Genomic DNA, 19,824 nt, shown 5'->3' with positions numbered 1-19,824 from the left:
AAATTGACTCCTTGATGCTGTCATTCTTCCACTACAAAATGAGCAGCTCATAGGAGGAAATATCCTGGCTCTGAATGTGGCCAGAAAAAACAGAGAGTTTTCTCCCAGTAGTTTTTTTCTTGGGTAAGACTTTTCATACTGTGTTTGACATTCTGAATTACATGATTATATAGTACAAGACTCCAGCAACATTTTGCATTGTAAAGATGAAGATGCTCAGCATTTTGCCAGATGCCAGGCGATATTCTGACGTTTCTATCTTCACTTTAAGCCGAGTGACAGTCAGCATATTCACAATGAAGCCAAGACAATCTGCTATCAAGTTACAGTAGTGACATATTCCCTAATGAAGATCCCAGGGCTCGTTGGAATAAAGCAGCTCCGTCAAACTCGGCGTGCGGAGCAGCTCCGGTGTGGATTGCTCCGTGTGCAATGCCATGTTTTATCCGTGCCGGTGGCTCGGCGGGCAGAGGCTTTGGTAAGTAAGTCTGTACTGCACCATTTCCTGGCTCGGTGCTCCGGGTGTTGCAGGCTGTGTGCAGTGGGGGAGGTGCCAGAGCTGATCAAGCAGTGTAATTTTATACATTACTGAATCAGTGCAGGAGGAACCTGGAGGGACAAAGCATCATCTTCTCTTTGAACTGCACTGTAAAATCCGACAGCTCTCGTAGCCCAGCCATGCTCTGATACAATTTTTCTCTCCTTTTTCCCCTGATTTTGGTGTGAATGATAAAGTGATCTGATGATGGCTCTCGTTATGGAACCTATTAGCAAGTGGACGCCCAAGCAAGTAGTGGATTGGATGAAAGGTAGGATCGTTTATTGCCGTGTATTGTCTGTACTTTGGATCCTGGCAATTTGCATCCGTGCTCTCGCATTCTTTGTTTTGGGAAGAGTTTATTCAGTTCTGATCATCCCTATGCTGCTTTGCCCGGTAGTTGTTAGAGACAGGGCTGAGGAGAGGCTGCTTCAGCTGTGCTGTGTTGTGGGAATTGCTGCCGAGAACGGAGCCGGGATCAACTGCATTTGTTGGACAATGCAGACAGAAAGTGTTTGTGTCTCACGACTCCATTATGCCTCGCACAGGGTAACGTCGGGATGTTTGGCTGCTTTAAATTTGCCCTGATTAGGTCTGGTTTGCTCATATCAGGTGATCTGATGCAGTGGCTGTGCAGCACTTGTCTGTAGTTTTGGGTACCACAAGGAGCACCAGGCGCCGGGGCTGGACTGAGGCATCCTGCTCCTTTAGGAACGTGTCCTGCTCTGTCCAGGCTCCTTTAGGGACGTGTCCTGCCCTGTCCAGGCTGCCCAGCCGCGTGTCCGAGGCTCCGTGTCCGCGCCAGCGGTGGGAAGGCGCAGGGCTGAGCACGGCTCCGCGGGGAAACTCGCCGGGATAACTTGACAGGAATGATGATTTCCCGGCACATTCGCAGTTTCACAACACAGCCGTCAGCTGTGACATGTTTTGCCTGACAATGCTCGGCTGTGCTGCAAACAGACTGGGATGGATGGGAGGGCGAGGGGTTGTTCCTGATGATAAGTGGTTTAAATTTCTCCGGAGTGGGGGGAAAATGTATTCCCACAGTGGGATGTATTAGTATTGTTATACGGGGCTTCTGATGAGCTGTCTGTCTTTGAGACAAATAATTCCTGCCACGGGGGATCTCTGTTATATAAGGAGAAGGGGTGCAAATTTGGGGTGTAGGTTACTCATGGAAATTATTCCCGTAATGTGATGAACTTATGGAAGGGTTAAATTGGATGCCCACTCTAATGTCCTTAAAGCTTTCAAAGTATGCTCATTAATATGGGAATGGTTCTGATCTCATTTTGCTGAGCTGCATCTCCTCACTTCGCTGAAATTGGGCTGTTTTGGTGCTCATCAGACACGTTGCCATTATCAGCTAATTATTCTTTTACAAGCACAGAGTCTTGTGAAGCAAACGGTGTTTAGGGGAATGTGTGTACTTTGTTTCTCAGGTGTTTGGGAACTCAGGGTAATTGGGAGGGCTTGAGCAGGTTGTTGGGATGGATCCTGAAACCTTTAGATATAGGATTGATTCCCACGCTCCAATGTCATTAGGTGATGTCAAATCCTAATGTATGTGCACAGGAGTTTTCTGATCCACACCTTCATTCTCAGTACATGAAAGAGTTAAAAAGTGGACAGACCACTGCTATTTTAACTCCTTAATTGAATTATAATGTAAATTAAGTGTCAAAGTGTGTAGAATACTTGTTGCTAAATTTAAAAATACTTCCTGCTACTTTTTTATCCTTTCTGATGCAGACTAATTACATCCTGGGGAACAGTAATCCATGATGTGCAGTGGAGGAAGGTCATACAAGCAGCAGGTTTTTAAATGTCTGGAGTTGCCTGACAGTTGGATTTCCATACCAGACTACACATGGACCATCCATAGGGATATCTGGAGTAGGCAGCATTGTCAGTGCTGTGCCTCTGTGTTCAAGCATAAATAAAGATAATGCTATGAACACTGAAGTATTCACAATGTGGATATTTTCCTTGGTAACTGGAGCTGCACATCCACAAACAGGAAAGTTGCACATTTGTCCATTCCCCCCATGTTAATATTACAAGCCCCCTTTTTATGCCAGTGTTTACCTTTGCAGATGCAAAGTTCAGTTGCAGCCAAAGAAAAGACTTAACCCACACAAATGGCAGACCAGAATCAGTTTTAAACTACTTGTAACTACCTCACTTTGCAAAAATTGCCCAACTGTGGCCACTGTTTGCCTGTAATTTCCAGGTGTTCTGTAGCTCAGCTCCATTGGCTACAGTCACTCTGCTAAATCCATGTGCCAGAGAGGTCAAAGGTCTGCACAGGCAGTAATTTTCAGTGATTTTATGTATTCCTTCTATTCTGAAAGGTCACTTCTTTCACACCACTAAAAGATAAATTTAAAAGATGCTTTCAAAAAATTACCCGTTTTTGAATGAGTATTATCTTGACTGTAGATAGCAACATGTTAACAAGCAATGGAACAAATACTGCCACTGGAATATACCTTTGGGGGGCTTAAAAATATGTAGGCAATTAGTTTTATTGGTGGAGACTGTAAACGATAGCGTATTTCATGGGGAAATTATAGCAACACACTTTAAAAAGTTGCATTTATCATATTCATTGAAGGCATTGTAACTTATTTCTAAAACCTCTTAGCAAAGCCCATCTTTTGAAACTAACTAGCAGTGAGTACCAGAAGCATCAAATAATTGTAGAGAAGATGGAAGGAAGCCACAAAAATGATGTTAATGGTTTGAGACCCAGGTCCCCAGAATGTGTCCTGGTTCGAGCATCTGATGAGAGCAGCCACTGCAGCCTGAGCCCCCCCCCAAGAGGAGACACCCTTCTGTTCTTTTCCTTTAGGAAATGTTACTTGCCAAAAAAAGTAAAAATTGGTAGGCTTTAAGGAACATTGTAATGACAAGTTGGCATCTTGTATTTATCCACAGTTCCTTTCTCGGGAAAGCACTCAACTGGAATTCAATTAGGGAACTGCATCTGATGGTGTGGACAACCTGAAAAGGCCATGCAGGTCTGGAGAAATTGATTCCTGAGGCTCTCAAAGGATCTAGAAGTAAAAACTCTGGATACTTTCGTGTTAAAGAAACTGTCTTTATACAAAAAATATTTTGTAAAGTTTAGCAGATACAGCAGAAGGCACTGTGGCTAAAAAGGAAGGTTTCAAAGGAGCTGAAAACATTAATTGGGAAGATATTTTTAGCAACAGTTTTCAGTCAGCATTCTTTTTTTCCCCCAAATTTTCCAAAATTTTAAAGGTCTCTAAATGGTTTTTACTTCAGAAAATGAACAGGTATTTCCCCTGGTATACACCCATTTCTTACATAACTTACCTGATTTCCTGGGGATGTGTACTATGGACCCAAAAGGTACTTTAGGAAAAGCCTTTGCCTTGCCCAGATTCTGTTGTGGCCCCACTGGAAAAGAAGCATTGCCCATAAAGCTCACCAGCACCTTGGGGATCAGAGAGGTTTCTGACTGGTCAGTTTCTCCTTGGATTAGGTTTATCATCTTAGTGTGAGTAAATGACAAACTGCCCTCCAAGATGTGCATCTGGAATGCTTTACCTGCAGACTTTGGTTGCTTTTTGGTGCAGGAGCTCCCTGTGAAACTCAGGTTTGCAGGTTATCAGTGAACACTCCAAACCCAAACCCATCTATTTTAGAATGCACTGAGGAGGGGAGTCCTGTACAGAATCTGGGGGTTTGAGGTGCACAGGGGAGGTAGGATGTCTTACTGAATTAATGAAAGGTTGGTAGCTTGTGTTTCCATTGGAGGCAGAATCTGAAGGGTGTTCTCTGTACTTTTACAACCAACAGCATTGGAGATGTTGTACTTCCTAAGGGGAGCAGTTTACAAGTAGGTCATTTATAATGTGAACTCATTTACAGGGAAGTGACACCTCTGTCCAAATAAATACTCACTTTTCAAAGCAGTCCAAGGAAATGGAATGAAACACAATGCAATGAAACACAGCTGTGACTTTCAGTGTTACTGAACAGCTGAAAATTAAAATGGGAAACCAGCTATTCCTTAAGTACCTGTAATAACTCCACACAGAGTCCGTGATTCAAAGTCCTGGGGACTGACAGGTTTGTCTGCCAAAACAGCCTGCAGTGGAGGTTTCTCTCCTAATAAATGGTCTGCTGTAGATACTCATTTCACAACTGCAAGCCATTTTTTCCCCTTTAAATCTAGAATTTCTGCACCCTCAACAGGAGATGGAGACATAAAAAAATAAAAATTAATTCAGTTGGTAAACTGATTAACTGTGCTGCACTGATCCTGTGCAGAATAATTATATGTTTAGCTGAAGGGTTTTCCTTAGCGTGTAATTCCCTGATTTCAGGCTGGCTCATAAAAGAGAAAGGCAGGGAGGGAGGGCGTGGAGAGCAGGGAAGCTGATGACGTGAGAGGACTTGTTAACATTCGCATCACGCCGGGCTCCGGCAAACCCCTCTCCCTCTTGCTTTGCTTCCCATTAGATCACTCACTACCTGTGCTGGAGCAATGTGTCATAGCCAGGGAGCCTCCTCTCTGTGCAGGACATCGTATTTATCAAATCTCAGAATGTGCTGGAAGCACAGCTGAATGGAATGATCTCCAGCCAAAGCAGCCCTGTAGGTGCTGAGCTGGGTGATCCTTGGCTTCCCTGATCCCCCTTCCTGACCTCGGAATCCCATAATGCAGGAACACAATTCCACGAGATGCAGTTTGAAACTGGAGGAGTTAACAGAGGTCATCCCTTATTTAGAAAAATGTAGGTTTTGTAGCATCTTTTCAGCTCTTTCTGAAGACAAATAGGTTTGGAAGGGACCTGGGCCACAAATACAGAATTAGTGCTGAATTTCCAAGCTGTTCTAAGGTAAAGGTTTCATCGTTTTCCTTCTGCTCTCACCAATTTTACAACTGAAACAAACAATTTGCTGTTGTGGCTCCCCCTTGGATTCCTGTGTTCCACTGGCACCACATTTCCAGTTGTCTCTAGGAAGTCACTGAATCAGAATTGGCTGCAATTCCTCCCCGATTTCTCTTACAAGTTTTGGACTTTAATGCTTCTTAGTAATGAGTTTTGTGAACAACTGCTGAGTGCTGTAAACTATTTGCTTTTAAAGGGTCAGCAGAACCCACCTCAGAGCTGACAACTTTGCCATGTAAGTGCTAAAGGTCACATTTCAGGGAACAAGTTCCCAATGTTTAGCTCAGTTAAGTGTTGGAATGAGCTGTCCGGGCAGCTTGGGCCGTTCCCTTTGTAGGAGGTTTTGAATACAACTAAGAAGAGCTCCAACATCCCTCTGAAAGAGTTTCTGTGCCCAGTCTGTCCCCAGCAGAGTCACCTAATGTGACTCTTCCAACTCAGACAAGACCTTGGGATGGTTTCTTGCATGGGAATCACCCTCATCTTTGAAATGTGAAACAGTCCTGAAGAGATTATACCTCTGGCTTCCTCCTGGATGTTTCTCAGTTTCTATTTCCCAGAATAAACCATGGGAGATGATGTCCAAATGTCTAAAGCTGAGAAGTCTTCCTGCTGTGTTTCACAAGGAGGGCAGCAGACCTGCAGCCCAGAAGCAAGCACAGACCTGCTCCACTTCCACCAACATTCCCAAACCTTGATACCTGCCCAAGAGGTTAAGGTATCAAACAGAGCTCAGAAGACTGGCAGGATTACCAAGAGCCAGTGCCCTCAAGGCTTTGACTGTCACCACTTTTAATTCAGCTTGTGCACCACTGGCAGCCTGGAAGGACAACAAAACACTTTGCTGAGCCCATGGCTCCAGTTTGTGCCCTCCCAGTAACTGCAGCCGTGGCTGGGGTTGTGACCAGCTGGCCCACAGCAAAATAGTGCCCACAGACCTCCCTAAATCAAGCCTATCTGTAATTCTCGATGGAAATTATTTTGGCTGAGGTATGTCTGCATCCCTATCACTATTACCTCACCTTCACTAACTCCTCTTTGAGGACCAATTAGAAACTGGGCTATATATCTTCCAAGAATGGACTGGATTAGCACTATCTCCATAAAAGATTTCAGCAACATTTAGCTATTTAATGGTCTGTATTTATTATCAGGTTATTTAGGACTATATTCTGAAATTGCCCTATCTATAAAGCAGATATGTTCAGACCTTTTTAAGAAATGCAATTCTGCTCCCAGAGAAAAAGTCTGAGCTCAGTGAAAGTCTCTCAAGTCACATTTATCAAGCATAACTAATCTTTCAGGTCATTATGTAAAGAAATTTACTTTATTGTCTTGCAGCTTAATATCAGCAGTCAGACAATGTGTCACGCATTGCTGTGCCTTGTAACCTTTACCATGTGTAAAAAATTATGCAAAATCCCCAACTTGCTCCCGGTCCTGACCATCCCAGGGAGGACAGAGTGGCAATGCAAATTCAGAAGAGCTCAACCTTCTCCAGCTCTCCATTATTTCACAGTGTTTCATCTTATGAAGCAAAATTCAGGATAAATTTGCTCCTGTGGGTAAGACTTTCAGACCACATTAAATGAAGTGCTGTATGTCAGGAAACTGCAAAGACCCTGGATCCTGCTCAGCAAAAAGATGCTTTCATGGTTTCTTCCCAGACTTTCCTGCCCCACTCATTCCAGTTTCTAAATTTTTCCTTCCCTTGGCAGGATTGACATCAGCCCATGTACCTAACACTGAGAACTCTGTGTGTAACACTGTTACCAGTTTGGAAAATGTGGATTTCCTAGGAAAAGAGCAGAAGGTCTCAGTGCTACAAGATTCCTGACTGCCTGGGTTGGAAGGCAGTTTGAGAAACATTGCATTGTGCAGAAAAATACATTATGAATATCATTTTAGTGCATGGAAAACACTGCCTAGATGGGGGAGTGCCCGGCAAAGCTCTGTTCCAGATCCTGTCTCAGAACCCATGGGAAGGCATCTCCATGTTCCCTGGGCCTGTCCTCGAGGAAGGCTTCTAAATGTGTGCTGTGCTTGGGTAAAGAAATATTCCTGCCTAAGAAATCTCCTTACTTCTCATTCTGATGGGTTCAATGTCTTGTGTTTCTGTCTGCAATGAAGGAAAAAAGGAAAGCGAAAAGTAAACTGCGATTTGTCCTCTTGCAAAATTGTTTTAACGCCTACAAAGCTTTCAAGGCTAAAACAGACAGAGCTTATCCTTTTAATGCCATCCTTTCAGAACTGCTGTCCTGCCACGCTGACAGAAATGGAGGTTGTTGCTCTGCTGCTGAAATTAGTGACACTCTTGTTATTAAATGAAGCATTTTACTGAATAAAACACTGTAGTATCAAATATTGCTGAGCAATAAGCTGCATTCGTCCTCTCCACCCAGAGTAATTTTGTGGATATCTTCTACATGCTGCTTTGCCTCACTAATTTAAATTGCTACTTTTGCAGTTTAGGTTTTCTAGTAAGCTTGACGTCCTCTTCCCTGATGCCATTGCAGTGAGGGCAGGAGCTGGAAAGTGGAGGTTCAGGAGTTACTCTAAAAGGATTCAGAGAGAGGAAAAATTATGAGGTTGTATTTGTGAAGGGCTCTAGTGATGAATCAAAATGAATTTATTTCTGATTAACTAACACTCAAACAGCTCCCAAAACATATCCTTGCTGACCCTCTGCACAGAAGTGCTCAGGAGGATTCAAGGCCAATGCAGTGTTTGGGTTTTCCTACTCAAATTCTCCACCAACTGTTTTCCAGCAAAGATGAATTATAAAAAGACTGTGGAGCGTTTTTAGTTCTAACGTAGGTGGCATGTTTGAAATGAAACCGTAGCAGCCAGTAATTTTACAAAATGCATTCAGCTTTATTCCCTACAAATTTGTCCATCTTTTTCATTCTAAGCATCAAACAAAGCCTAGAAAATCTGTACGGATTTCAGGAGTTCTTAAGGCAGAAACTGTGTTTTGTGTGAGTGTGCTGAACCTACTACAGCTCTAGAAAGGATTCTTTTGGCACATCTGCTTCTTTTACATGGAAAACTCTCTCTGAGTGCAGGCAGACAGTGGTGTCAGCCTGACAGCTCAGACATGCCAATGATCACCTGAATTAAAGCATGTTTTACTTCTCTCTCTCTCCACCAGCTTCCCCCATTCCTTTTTGTCTCTCTCCTGTTTGTTCACATGCCTCTCCAGCAGCATTTTTCTTGCCTTTTACATAACGAGACGGACAATAAGCATCAGATTGTGAAGGAATTTGTTCATTTAACATCAAAAATTTCTAGCTTTGAATATCTTGGAGAGGATTGCAGTGATTTGGAAGTGAAGTGTATCCAAAATCCCGGGGGAGGTGAAAACCACCAGCCTCAAGAAGCCAAGCACAGCTCCTGGGAGCTTTAAGGGGCAGCTGGAAGAAGGCAAATGTTGCTGTTTCACTGATTCTCCTTTAAAATCTCCTGTGAATATCCTGGATGCTCCTCAGTTTTCTTTCAGGCCATGAGATGCTGCTTCCCTGGGAGATGTGGAGGTTTAACAGAGGTATCTTTTTATGAAATCCTTGCCAATGGATAGGGATGCACAGGTTCCCAGAGAAGCTGTGGCTGCCCCATCCCTGGGAGTGTCCAAGGCCAGGTTGGACATTGGGGCTGGGATAGTGGAAGTTGTCCCTGCCCATGGCAGGGTGGCACTGGATGGGCTTTAAGGTCCCTTCCAATCCAAACCATTCTGGAATTCCATGATCTTACACTACAAAGGAATGTGCTGCTGCGGGCACATTCCTAAATCCAGGGAAGTCCTCTGTAGGCATCTGTTACTGATCACTCATGAAAATGCCCTCAATTACAGAACACTAAGGAGAGATTTTAATTGCCCATTGTCAAGAGATTTCAATTGTTCATTGCCAAGCCACACTGAGAAATTCCCTTAGTTACACAAAAAAACAACTTTGTAGTTTACAGAGGAAAAAGACACTCAAAGCAGAGAAAAAAAACCCTTGAAATTTACATTTGTATCATGTGGTTGGAGGGAACATGTAGAGTAATGTAAGAAAAGTTCAGAACCAATAGAGTTTAGAATATTCACTACTTGAATGTCACATAAAAAGAAATGGATCCACTTAGGGTAGTAGCTCAGCAGTGCTGTTCTTGCAGAAATAAATTCTGGAGAATGAAGAGAGCTAGCGAATAATCCATCAAAAATGCAACAAATAATTATCTGAGTAATAAAAAAGATAAATTAGAATAATAGACAGGAAATTTCCACATAGGATAGAAATAGAAAGATAAACTTAAAGGATAAGTTAAAAAAATTAAATTTTTTTAGAAAATTGGAGGAAAACCCTTTTCAAGGCTTCCATAAGTGGGCTTAAAAACACTGAGAAATGTGCTAAGGAAGCCATCACCTGCTGAAAGAAAGATACACTGGGACATCATATTAACTTTTTGTTGTTTATTTGAAAATTCTCGGGCCAAATTATCAATGCCTTTTGTGGCAGCAGCAGCAGCAGCAATCATTATTTGCATATCAGCAATGAGGCAATACTTTAACTAGAAACCAAATTGCTCAAATGATCCTTCAATGTAAGTGTTTTAATTCAATCTGTGAATCATTCCAAGAGCCATCAATACCACTCAGCTTGTGGAAAGAAGCTTTTCTATTCCCCATTTACTGTGGATGGCTCTTTGTGTCCCCACACATTTTATTTATCTGAAGGTAGTTCTGTAGTTCTTTCATTAGTAAGGTCTCCTCTGGTATCAAAACAGCAGAGTTCCTTCTTAAAACATTTTCTGTATTTCCATTTTCTTTTATGATCAACTTTTTCAATACAAGGATGCTGATAGATGAGGAATCTTGGCTTTTGGAATGAGTTAATTCCACATAACCTCTGCCATTTTATCAAAGGGGTTTAAATATGCCATGATATGTTTGATGGATCTCCAGCTTCCATGTCAGCATCCAGGCAGGAATTCCAAGTGAACCAAAGCTGTCCAGTTCTTCTGTGCAATGTCAGCGTGCCAGGACTTGCTTTCCTTTCACCCTCCAATGTCATACTCAATTTGAATTGCTGAAATTCTCATCAAATGATTCTTTCAAATCTCATTAATATCCCGTCTTTCCAGGAGAAAATGATAGACAATATTTCAATTTTTTTGCCTGCAAACTGGCAGGCTGTCACATAAAAGGACAAAATTAAACCTTGTAGCACAGTGTTAAAGCCATCCTGGACCAGTCTCTGTTTGTCCTCATAATGAAATAACCAACAGTGGTGGAAGGGCAGAAGAAAATAAATTGCACCTATGGTTAACCCTCCTAGGCATCCATGCCTGATAACATAATTATTATCAATTTGTAGCAGTTCAAAACATCCCAGAATAATTTATATTTGTCTGTCAGACCATCACTAATTCTTCTGGAGCTACTGTCTTCCTCTACTCCACAGTTACCATCCCCAAAAACATGGTAATGAAGCTCCATGACTAAGCATTCCCAAAACGATAACAAAATTTGCATAACTGGGATTTGGTGCAGAGAAAACCCACAAATTTCTCAGAAGGAAAAAAAGGACCATATAATAGATAAGTTAAAATATTGGCCAACTACATTTTGAAACAGGAGCTATGATTCTTTGGAGAGTTAAAAACAATCAAGGTTTCTAAGTTACTTTCAAGAAGAACGGAGGAGTTTGAAGGTAAGATTATTTCATATTAATTTGGTCTGAAGGTCATTTTACCACTTCCTGTAGTCAAGACTTTTTGGCAAGTAATCTTGGTTTGCATACCTAGATGATCAGTTATGCTCTGAAATAAATTCACGTGATGCCTCAAAAGGACTGGAAATTGTGCATTTGAAAAAACTTATGTTGTCTTCCTTAATCTCCTGTAATAATCTTAGGAGTGGGGCATTAACTGAGACCTTTCCTGAAGAATTAGTGATTCCGTGGTATTTACAGACTGGATGCACTGTGATCTGTGTTGTTTTCAATCCCAGTGACTGTCAATACCCCTTGTACCATAAAACACAAAAAGAAGAGCATTTTTTTAATTTTAAATTTTCTTCAATACATGTCCTAAAGCTGGCTGAGGTTAAGCTCGTTTTAGTGAACCTCACACACAGGCAAACCTGGCCCAAAAGTCAGTCTGGTGAGAAAGAGAGAGACAGCTCTGAAAATAAATCCACTCTTGCAGTGCAGGATCCTTGATACAGAAGTGGCAGTACCTCCTGCAGGTTGGCTGCACTGATTAAGGTAATAAAACTGATCAAGCTGTTTAATTAGGAAATATTCTTGAGGGATACTTTAGATCACAGCGCAGTATAGTCTCTTTATTTTTTTGATTTAAAATTTCTAGTGATCTACCAAGGGTTGTCTTGATAGAACCAACTGGCAAGCAGCAAAGAAGCAGTGTTTGTTAAAGCAGGGTTTGTTAAAGCAGGGTTTGTTAAAGCCAGCCTCATTTCCAAGCTCCATTATCTTCCATTTTGCCTCTTTGCAATTCCTTTTTCCCACTCAACGTTTTTACTCATTGGTTTGGCTCTAAAAATCAATAAATGCTTGTAGATGAGGAGGATATCAACAGCAGTTGAAACAGAACCTCCCTAGAAATCCATTGAAAGTCCTGGTAGTCTGGGACTGCTATGGACAAACACTGGAATGACTTCTGATAAAAGATACAGAGGCAAATATGCCACTGGAATTGCAATGAAACAAGGGCATTTAGTGCCAGGACAGGGGGAATGGCTTTAAGCTGAAGGAAGGGAGATTTAGGTGGGATATTGGGAAGGAATTCCTGGCTGTGAGGGTGGGGAGGCCCTGGCACAGGGTGCCCGAGAAGCTGTGGCTGCCCCTGGATCCCAGAAGTGTCCAAGGCCAGGTTGGACGGGGCTTGGAGCAACCTGGGCTAGTGAAAGGTGTCCCTGCCCATGGCAGGGGGTGGGATGGGGTGAACTTTAAGGTCCCTTCCAACACAGACCATTTTGGGATTCTGTGATTTTATGGAAGTGAAGAGCACTGTTAATGTACAGATGCACTGACACTGGTTTGCAGAACATCAAATTGGAAATGGATATGCTGATGTAAAAGTAAATACGGGATTTACAGTTCAGAAACTGATAATTTTTCTAAATCTCTATTAAACCAAGCCATCACGGCGGTATTTCCATTTTCACCCTGATCAAAGTGCATGGTATTGTGGTCCACACAGATTCCAGCAGACTGGGGTGATGGAAAGCAGTCAAAATGCTTTGAAAAACAATGTTAAAAGCTCTGGCCTCCTCCCCTCCTGCAGATCCTGGCAGGAGGATTGCACTGCCTGTTCTCACTGTATCTGCAGTTCACCCCTGTTTTAATGGACAATGACATTCCAGTCTGTGCTGCATTTCAGGAAAGGATGACATTGTCTGTGTGCAGCTCTTGCAGCCGAGTTCAGAGCTGCTGAGATGAGAGGCACTGGGTAAAGGCAGGATCATTATCAGCATCCTGCTGCTGGGAGGTTCTGCTCCTTATCAGATCAGGTAACCTGGCACAAAGCAATATTTACTGTCAAAGAGTAATGACAACCTTATCTACATTGTGCACTATTAACTCTTTTAATGGCTCTGGAATACAGCAAAACTCCAGTGTTTCATTGTTCTGGGCGGTTTTGGGTTGCTAAAGGAGCAGAAAGAGTTCTTAGGGACTGAAGTGCAAACCAAGTATGATTCAAATAAAGGTTCTGAGTTTTACAAGTATTTCACAAGTATTTTGCAGATATTTCACAAGTATTTCAAGAGTAACAATTCTTAATAATGACGCAAGACACAATGAAATGCAGAGAAATGGCAATTAATGCCATTAGTATCTGTAGCACAGAAAAATTTCATTTTGGGTGCTTGCACTTGTGAATTCCAATCGTTCCACAGTGCAGGGAAAGTGCTCCAGGAAAGATCTGGCTAGCAATGGCTTCACCAGGGAAATCACATCTTCCAAACTGAAGTGTTTTTGTGCACACACACAGCCCATTAATCAAGGGGAAAAACTGAAGCGTGTTGTTCATCATGTTTGCTGTGTTTGGATTTGAAGTGATGAGAATGATAATAATGATCCTGAGAATTATTATTAAGTAATATGAAGTGGTTTATCTGAAGGAATAAATATGATTTGCCCTGTGAAGGTTCAAACATCTGGTACAAGCATATGGATTGTGAATCATTAGATAATTGTTACAAAAATACAAGAGAAAAGTCTTTTTAATGATAGCATCGAAGCCTTCAGGAGTGCTCCATGTGCTTCCCTCTGGAATGGAACCTTCCTGTCCCTGTTACACCTCACAGCTCTCCAAAACCATGCAGTGCCTGTCAGGGTACCAAGTTTACTTCTTTGGGACATGCTCAAAGTAGCAAAGAGCTTTCAAAACTCATTTTCAGAAAATGTTTTATACAGTACTGTTTTTGGAGTGGTGAGCTGTCCTCTCTTCTAAATGCGTGTGTGCTGTGGGTTTACATTGCACTGCAGTGCCAAGACTTAGTATGGATTTACTCAGTAGAAAGTTCTGACCAGAGAATCCTGGAATGGTTTGGGTTGGAAGGGACCTTGAAGCTCATCCAGTGCCACCCTTGCCATGGGCAGGGACACCCTCCATTATCCCAGGCTGCTCCAACCTGGTGTTGAACAAGGAATGGGGAGTCCACAACCTCTCTGGACAACCTGTGCCAGGGCCTCACCACCTCTACAGTCAAGGATTTCTTCCTAATTTCTCCTCTAAGCTGATGTAGGGTGTGCTGCAAGTGCTCAGGTGAACACTCAGGAGGTGTAAGGGGGGGAGTGACACGATGGCAGCGAGGGCAGGAACAGCAGCTATGTTTTGTGTGGGCCAGCAGGAAGCCCCACGGTCCTGGGGAAAATCAGCCAAGGTGATAATTGTGGCATGGTCCATGAACTTCCCAGATAACCTGAGAGAGTCGCTCCTGTGGGCCCTTTCCTCTCCCAGGGGCTCAGAGAGATCCTGTTTGGCTACAGGCACTTTATTACCTGCAGCATGAGCAGGGTGTACCCTGAGCCAGTCAAAAACATTCCTGAGGATTCTCCACCCAGCGACTGTGCTGAGCTATCCCCAGGCCATGGAGAACCTTCCTGTCTAAAGCCAAGCCACCCTCACAGATCCCTTTGCTGGGTCATCACTAATTCATACCCAAGTGTTAACCAGGAATCATTTACAGATCTCGCCACCATAAACCAAGCACTTGGTGAACCAAAGCCTCTGGGAAAATATAATATTAATCCTCTGGTCCTTGCTTTGTGTATTTTGGTTTTGTCTCTGATTCTGTTAAGCTGACACATCTTCCCAATTTATTCAACAAATATGACTTGCTGCAATCTTCTTTATGGTAAGAATTTAAGGGAAAAGACCTTGGGCCACACAGCATTATTAACATTGAGAGTCCCTGCTGTTTCCCAGGTAGCTGTCAGCTCAGCATAAGGAAAAAAGCTAATTATTCCAAGCAGGTCAGTCAGGAAGAAAACAGAAATTCTATGTGGCAGTTAGGAATCTGTGCCCATTGACTTTAGCTGAAATTAGCTGCTGCAGAAATATGTGGCTGATGAAGAATCTGCTGATAAAAATACACAGTGCAAATATTTAACAATGTCATCTTACCAGGCTTGAAATTAAAGTATTGCATGCAAATTAGCTCCTTGATTTGCATTAGGATGAGGCTGAGAAGGATGGTGAGGAAAACAAGAAGGTGCAAATAAAATAAAATAAATTAAAAATGTGGTGGTAGGTATCATCTTTCTTGATATAACAACATTTTTCTGTGATAAAAGTGGGTGATAATTATAGAAAACTTCTCAGAGAGTGGATAAGTCATCCTAAGTAATTAAACCGTGATATATTCTGTATTTTTATAAAATATTTATAAACATTAAAAGGCTGAAATTACACTTGGGAGTGTCAAATCCCTGGGAATTCAAAAGCATTTAAATACTTCAGTGTATTTACTTATGTTGAAGAAACACTGCAAGATTAAAAACTCAATAAATTAAACAAAAACATTAATTTCCTGTATTGTGTGGTACCAAAAAAAAGTTTTAAAAGAGTGAAACGTTTTACTACCCAGACTACTTTTTCCAGCATTGAGTGCTCAGCTTTGGTATTTCATTTGTTTTGAGGGATGCAACAAGTTAGAGAATTTTCCTTTACAAGGGTTTTTGTTAGGATGTCCTGTCCCTGGAAGCGTCCAAGGCCAGGCTGGACAGGGCTTGGAGCAGCCTGGGATAGTGGAAGGTCATGGCAGGGGGTGGGACTGGATGGGCTTTGAGGTCCCTTCCAATCCAAACCATTCTGGGATTCTGGATTTATTTAGGAAAAACAATGATGGGCAGGGATAAGATCCCTCAAACTGCTTCTAAAACCAAACGGATTTAGAAACAAAAGCAAATGACTCATAAAATGTCAAGGAAAATCCACTTTTATTTTTTGTTATTATATAATTAAAACTCCTTCATTAACCCATGGGTGACATCAACAGCCCCTGCACTGAATGGGTCACTAAAATCCGTGGGCCCCCTCCAGAATTATGGGATTATTCGGTGTATTTTTGTGTCCATGACCACACAAATTCCACAAATCAATGGTGTTTGGTGGAACTGAAGAGCCCAATGGCAAAGGCACTTTTGGATCTTTTTGAACAAGAATTAAAGTCAAGTTTGTGGACTTGCTGAGCCAAACCCTGCACTGGCTCTGTGAACCTAAAGAGCTCTTGCAGAGATCATTTGACTGTTCCTGTGAACCTCCAGACACCTGTGGGCTTAGCTTGGCTCTAATCCCAAAACTGACTGGAGCTGAAATTCCTTGACTCCAGCAAGCTCCCTTTAATAGAGCTTTCACGATTTTAGTAATTTTTTAAAATGGTATTAATTCACATTTTCACCTTTTCAAGAGCTGAACTTGCATGTTAAACTACGCATTAAACGTATATTTTTGTTATTTAAATATACATTACCTGTATGTTCCTCTTAGAAAGGATAAACTTGTTTTTCCTTTCAAGTGCATAACTGGAGTTCTCAAATAAACTCCATTATAGATATCTTATGGGCTCCAGCCTCAAAAGAGACGCAGATAAAAAAAAAAAAAGAAAAAAGAAAAAGAAAAAAAAAAAAAGAAAAAAGTGAATTCAGTTAATAAAAATGATGAGCTGCTCTGCATTGATTGCGGCCAGACTGGTTCCAGCTTGGGTTCAGGTTTTCCTTAGCACGCAGTTCCCGGCATCCAAGGTTGGCTTGGAAGAGGAGGGAGAGTGGGAAGTACAGCAGGGATGACGGGAACGGGCTCCTTAACATTCCCCGCACACAGGGCTCGGCAAACCCCTTTCAATCTGGGAGCTTTGCATTAAATCAGTGCCTGCTTTGTAGCAGCCTCCCTCGAGCAGCGATTCTCCCCCGTTAACATAACACAAGTGCTTGATGTGCCTTGCATCCTGTTCGATGGATGAGCCCGGGCTGCTTTGCTGTTATCCCCAAAACCAATTTGACATCAGCATGGAAATGGGAAAGGAGGAGGAGCAGCCTGAGGAAGACATCGAACAAGACAGATGGACAATTCTGGAACACTGTGTTTGAACAGCCAACTCTTTTGGAAGGATGCAGCTGGGTCTTTGCAAGAGACTGTGCAGAAAGTGCCAGCCTGGAATGTTGATCATTCTCAAAAGCTGGAGTTGCAAAGATCAAACAAACATCAAAACAAACCAGAAAACCCTTCCTCAAGTACACTAAGCCAATAAATGTAAGCATCACAACAGAGAGTTGCAGCAAAATGAAGAATCTTCTGCCACAGAACTCCCTGGAAAAGCTATTTTCTATATTATGTCATCAGCTTTGTCAAAACTCCTTAGTGCTCCTTTCTGATAGGAAAGAATGAATTTTAGGCAGAAAATTATTCTAATAGGACAGCCCATCTCTTCAGCCAAACTTCTCTTTCTGCACTGAGAATCCGACACTTGTGACAAATTCCAAGCTGGAATTCTGAAACCTGCACAGGTTAATTACAGACCCTGACACACTGTGCCTGGGCGCCGCCTTGGGGTCACAGCAGCAGCTGGAGCCCCTGGGCCAAATGATTTTGGGAGAGTGGGAGGCCTCTGTGCCCTTTGGAAGGGACACAGGAGGTAAAACAGAGCCAGGGGACATCGTTCTCAGGGCAAGGATAGCAGGTGATTTTCATCTTTCCAGTGAACAATATATTTGATCACCACTGAGACAGTGAAAATATTGGTCTCTTTGTGCATTAATTCCAGGTGTGGAACTCCCAGAACTAAAGCCATGGGTGATGTCCAAAACCATAATGATTTCAGGGGTGTGTTGCTTAATATTGCCAAGAACTTTGCCAATTATGCCATTTTCCTATTTCCCATGGAAGGGAGAAATATCTCTTCACAACCAGTCCTAGACACAGAAATATTTGTTTTCTCAGTTTAAAAGAGTAAAAATGCTATGCTCAATTTGTTTTCAGTTCTGCACTGCACAGATCTTTGAGACACAAAATCACACTCAGTGTTAGACATTAACAGAATATGTAAAATTTGCTGGTGTCTCTCTTGGTATTCCCTGCATTATAGATTTTAATTAGCTCATGAATCTAGAGAACACACTGCTTTTGTGTCTTGGTTCAAAACACCCTACCCAGCCTGTCTCTTTTTCACTTGGGGAAGTGCATATAATATTTTTATCCTTTTTCTGTAATAAATATATCAGAAAAGATTGCCACTTCACAAAGAGTACAGCTGTCTCCCCTGCCATGTGTTGATGCCTCTGAGTTCAAAGAAAACTCCAGGCAATCCCCTGTGTTTCTTCATGCACTTTATGATACCTCTAATCACAGAATAGATTTTATAGGAATTTCCATCACATCTCTCACTCTTGATTCTATTTTTTCCTGGCTGATGTAATCTCACAGACTTTATTTGTAGTTGCAGGGGAAAAGAAAGAGAAGAGCGAGAAATTATTCTGACACTTTTTTCCCCAGGTTTCTACCATTTGTCAGCCCTTCCACTAATGGTTGTTACAAAATTAAAAGGCACAGTTAGAATGTGGAGCACTAACACTGTCCGAGTTGCACAATTTTCACTTCAGTTTTTTGCATTTCTAACCAACAGCTCCATTTTAAGTGTTCCATCAGGAGAAAATGGAAGTAAGCAATTAAGGGGGAGGAAAAAGAGGAATAAAATGATAACTAATTTGGTTCCAGAAGACAGAATATTTGTTTATTTTACACAGATAAGAGTTTCAAGGGCTCGTTCCTCAGTACATTTTGTCTCAGAAGAGGGAGTGCTTCAAACACAGGAAGCAGCATCCCAGAATACTCCCTAAATGCGGGCTGATGGGCACGTTCGCTTCCTAAAATGCCTGATCTTGCTCATCCTGAGTTCAGTAGCTGAATTCAGAGTTCAGCTGAAGCTGAATCGACTCCTGTAATCACCAGGTCATGCAGGTCTTCAGAAATGCACAAAAGTCCAGTCAAAGTGGATTTTCCTGGACCAAGGCACGAAGCTGGAGTGAGGACAGGACCTGATAAAACCCCGTGGTTGTTCTGAGAGGCAAATATGTAAATTATTAATGGGACCTGCACTTTGCAGAAGGGGTTGCTGTGATAAGTGTCAGGAAAGTGGGAACACAAAGCTCTGGGGAGAGGCCCTGGCACAAATCGATCCGAGCAGCAAAGGGGCTTTTAGGGGTGAAGCTGCCAAAAAAACAGCAGAGGGATCACGAGGGGAGGCACAGGTGAACAACTGCTGTACAAAATAACTTGTGTGTGCTGAGAATCAGGAGAAGGTGGATTTCAAATCCCAGGGAACTCTGCTCAGAAACAGGGCAGTTTCTGGCTTGTTCTCTGGTGGATCCCTTGGACACTTGTGGGTGTCCCTTTTGATAGATGATAACTCCAGGGAAGGTCAGCTCCGAAACACAAATGACTGAACGTACTTTCCTCTATGGGTTTTCAAGACATGTCTTTTCCTAAATCGAAAAGGCTCCCAACTGACCACACAGCTTTTCAATTTCAGAAGGGAAAAAACCCAGATTTGAAAGTAATGTTCAGCAGAATTATAATCCAGTTGTTTGCTTTTCTGGGAAAGCATTATTGCTTACTTCAGATACATCTGGTGCACTGTTGTGGTCAGTAGCTCCCACTGAGTGTCTGCAACATCTTCACTGGGCTGTTAATGCTTGAATTAATTTGGCTCAATTAGGAGTATCTGCAATTCACATTGAATTTCACAAGTATGACTTGGCCAATTTTCAGAATATAGGCTGCACCTTTTTGCATGAGGAGTTACCTCTCTCACCAACAGAACTGCACTCCAAATAAACACCTGTGGTTTAATAC

The 19,824-nt window shown here is 42.3% G+C and overlaps 1 protein-coding gene across 2 annotated transcripts in view; it reads left to right on the top strand.

Moving 5' to 3' along the window:
• Positions 1-225: 225 nt before the first annotated feature.
• LOC104691305 (connector enhancer of kinase suppressor of ras 2-like) overlaps positions 226-19,824 on the top strand; it is a 174,426-nt gene continuing 154,827 nt past the window's right edge. The window contains exons 1-2 of one of the 2 annotated variants that reach the window (XM_020584773.2): positions 226-478; positions 736-809. In XM_020584773.2, the coding sequence (XP_020440362.1) occupies positions 438-478; positions 736-809 (115 nt within the window). In that variant the 5' untranslated portion in view covers positions 226-437. The remainder of the gene's footprint in view (positions 479-735; positions 810-19,824) is intronic. The other variant, XM_010402748.4, reaches the window with a different exon arrangement.

The sequence above is a fragment of the Corvus cornix genome, chromosome 4A (assembly GCF_000738735.6).
Source record: "Corvus cornix cornix isolate S_Up_H32 chromosome 4A, ASM73873v5, whole genome shotgun sequence".
NCBI classification, from domain to species: Eukaryota; Metazoa; Chordata; class Aves; order Passeriformes; family Corvidae; genus Corvus; species Corvus cornix.
The sequence above is the reverse complement of the archived record's forward strand: the minus strand, read 5'-3'. Positions and strand labels throughout refer to the sequence as shown.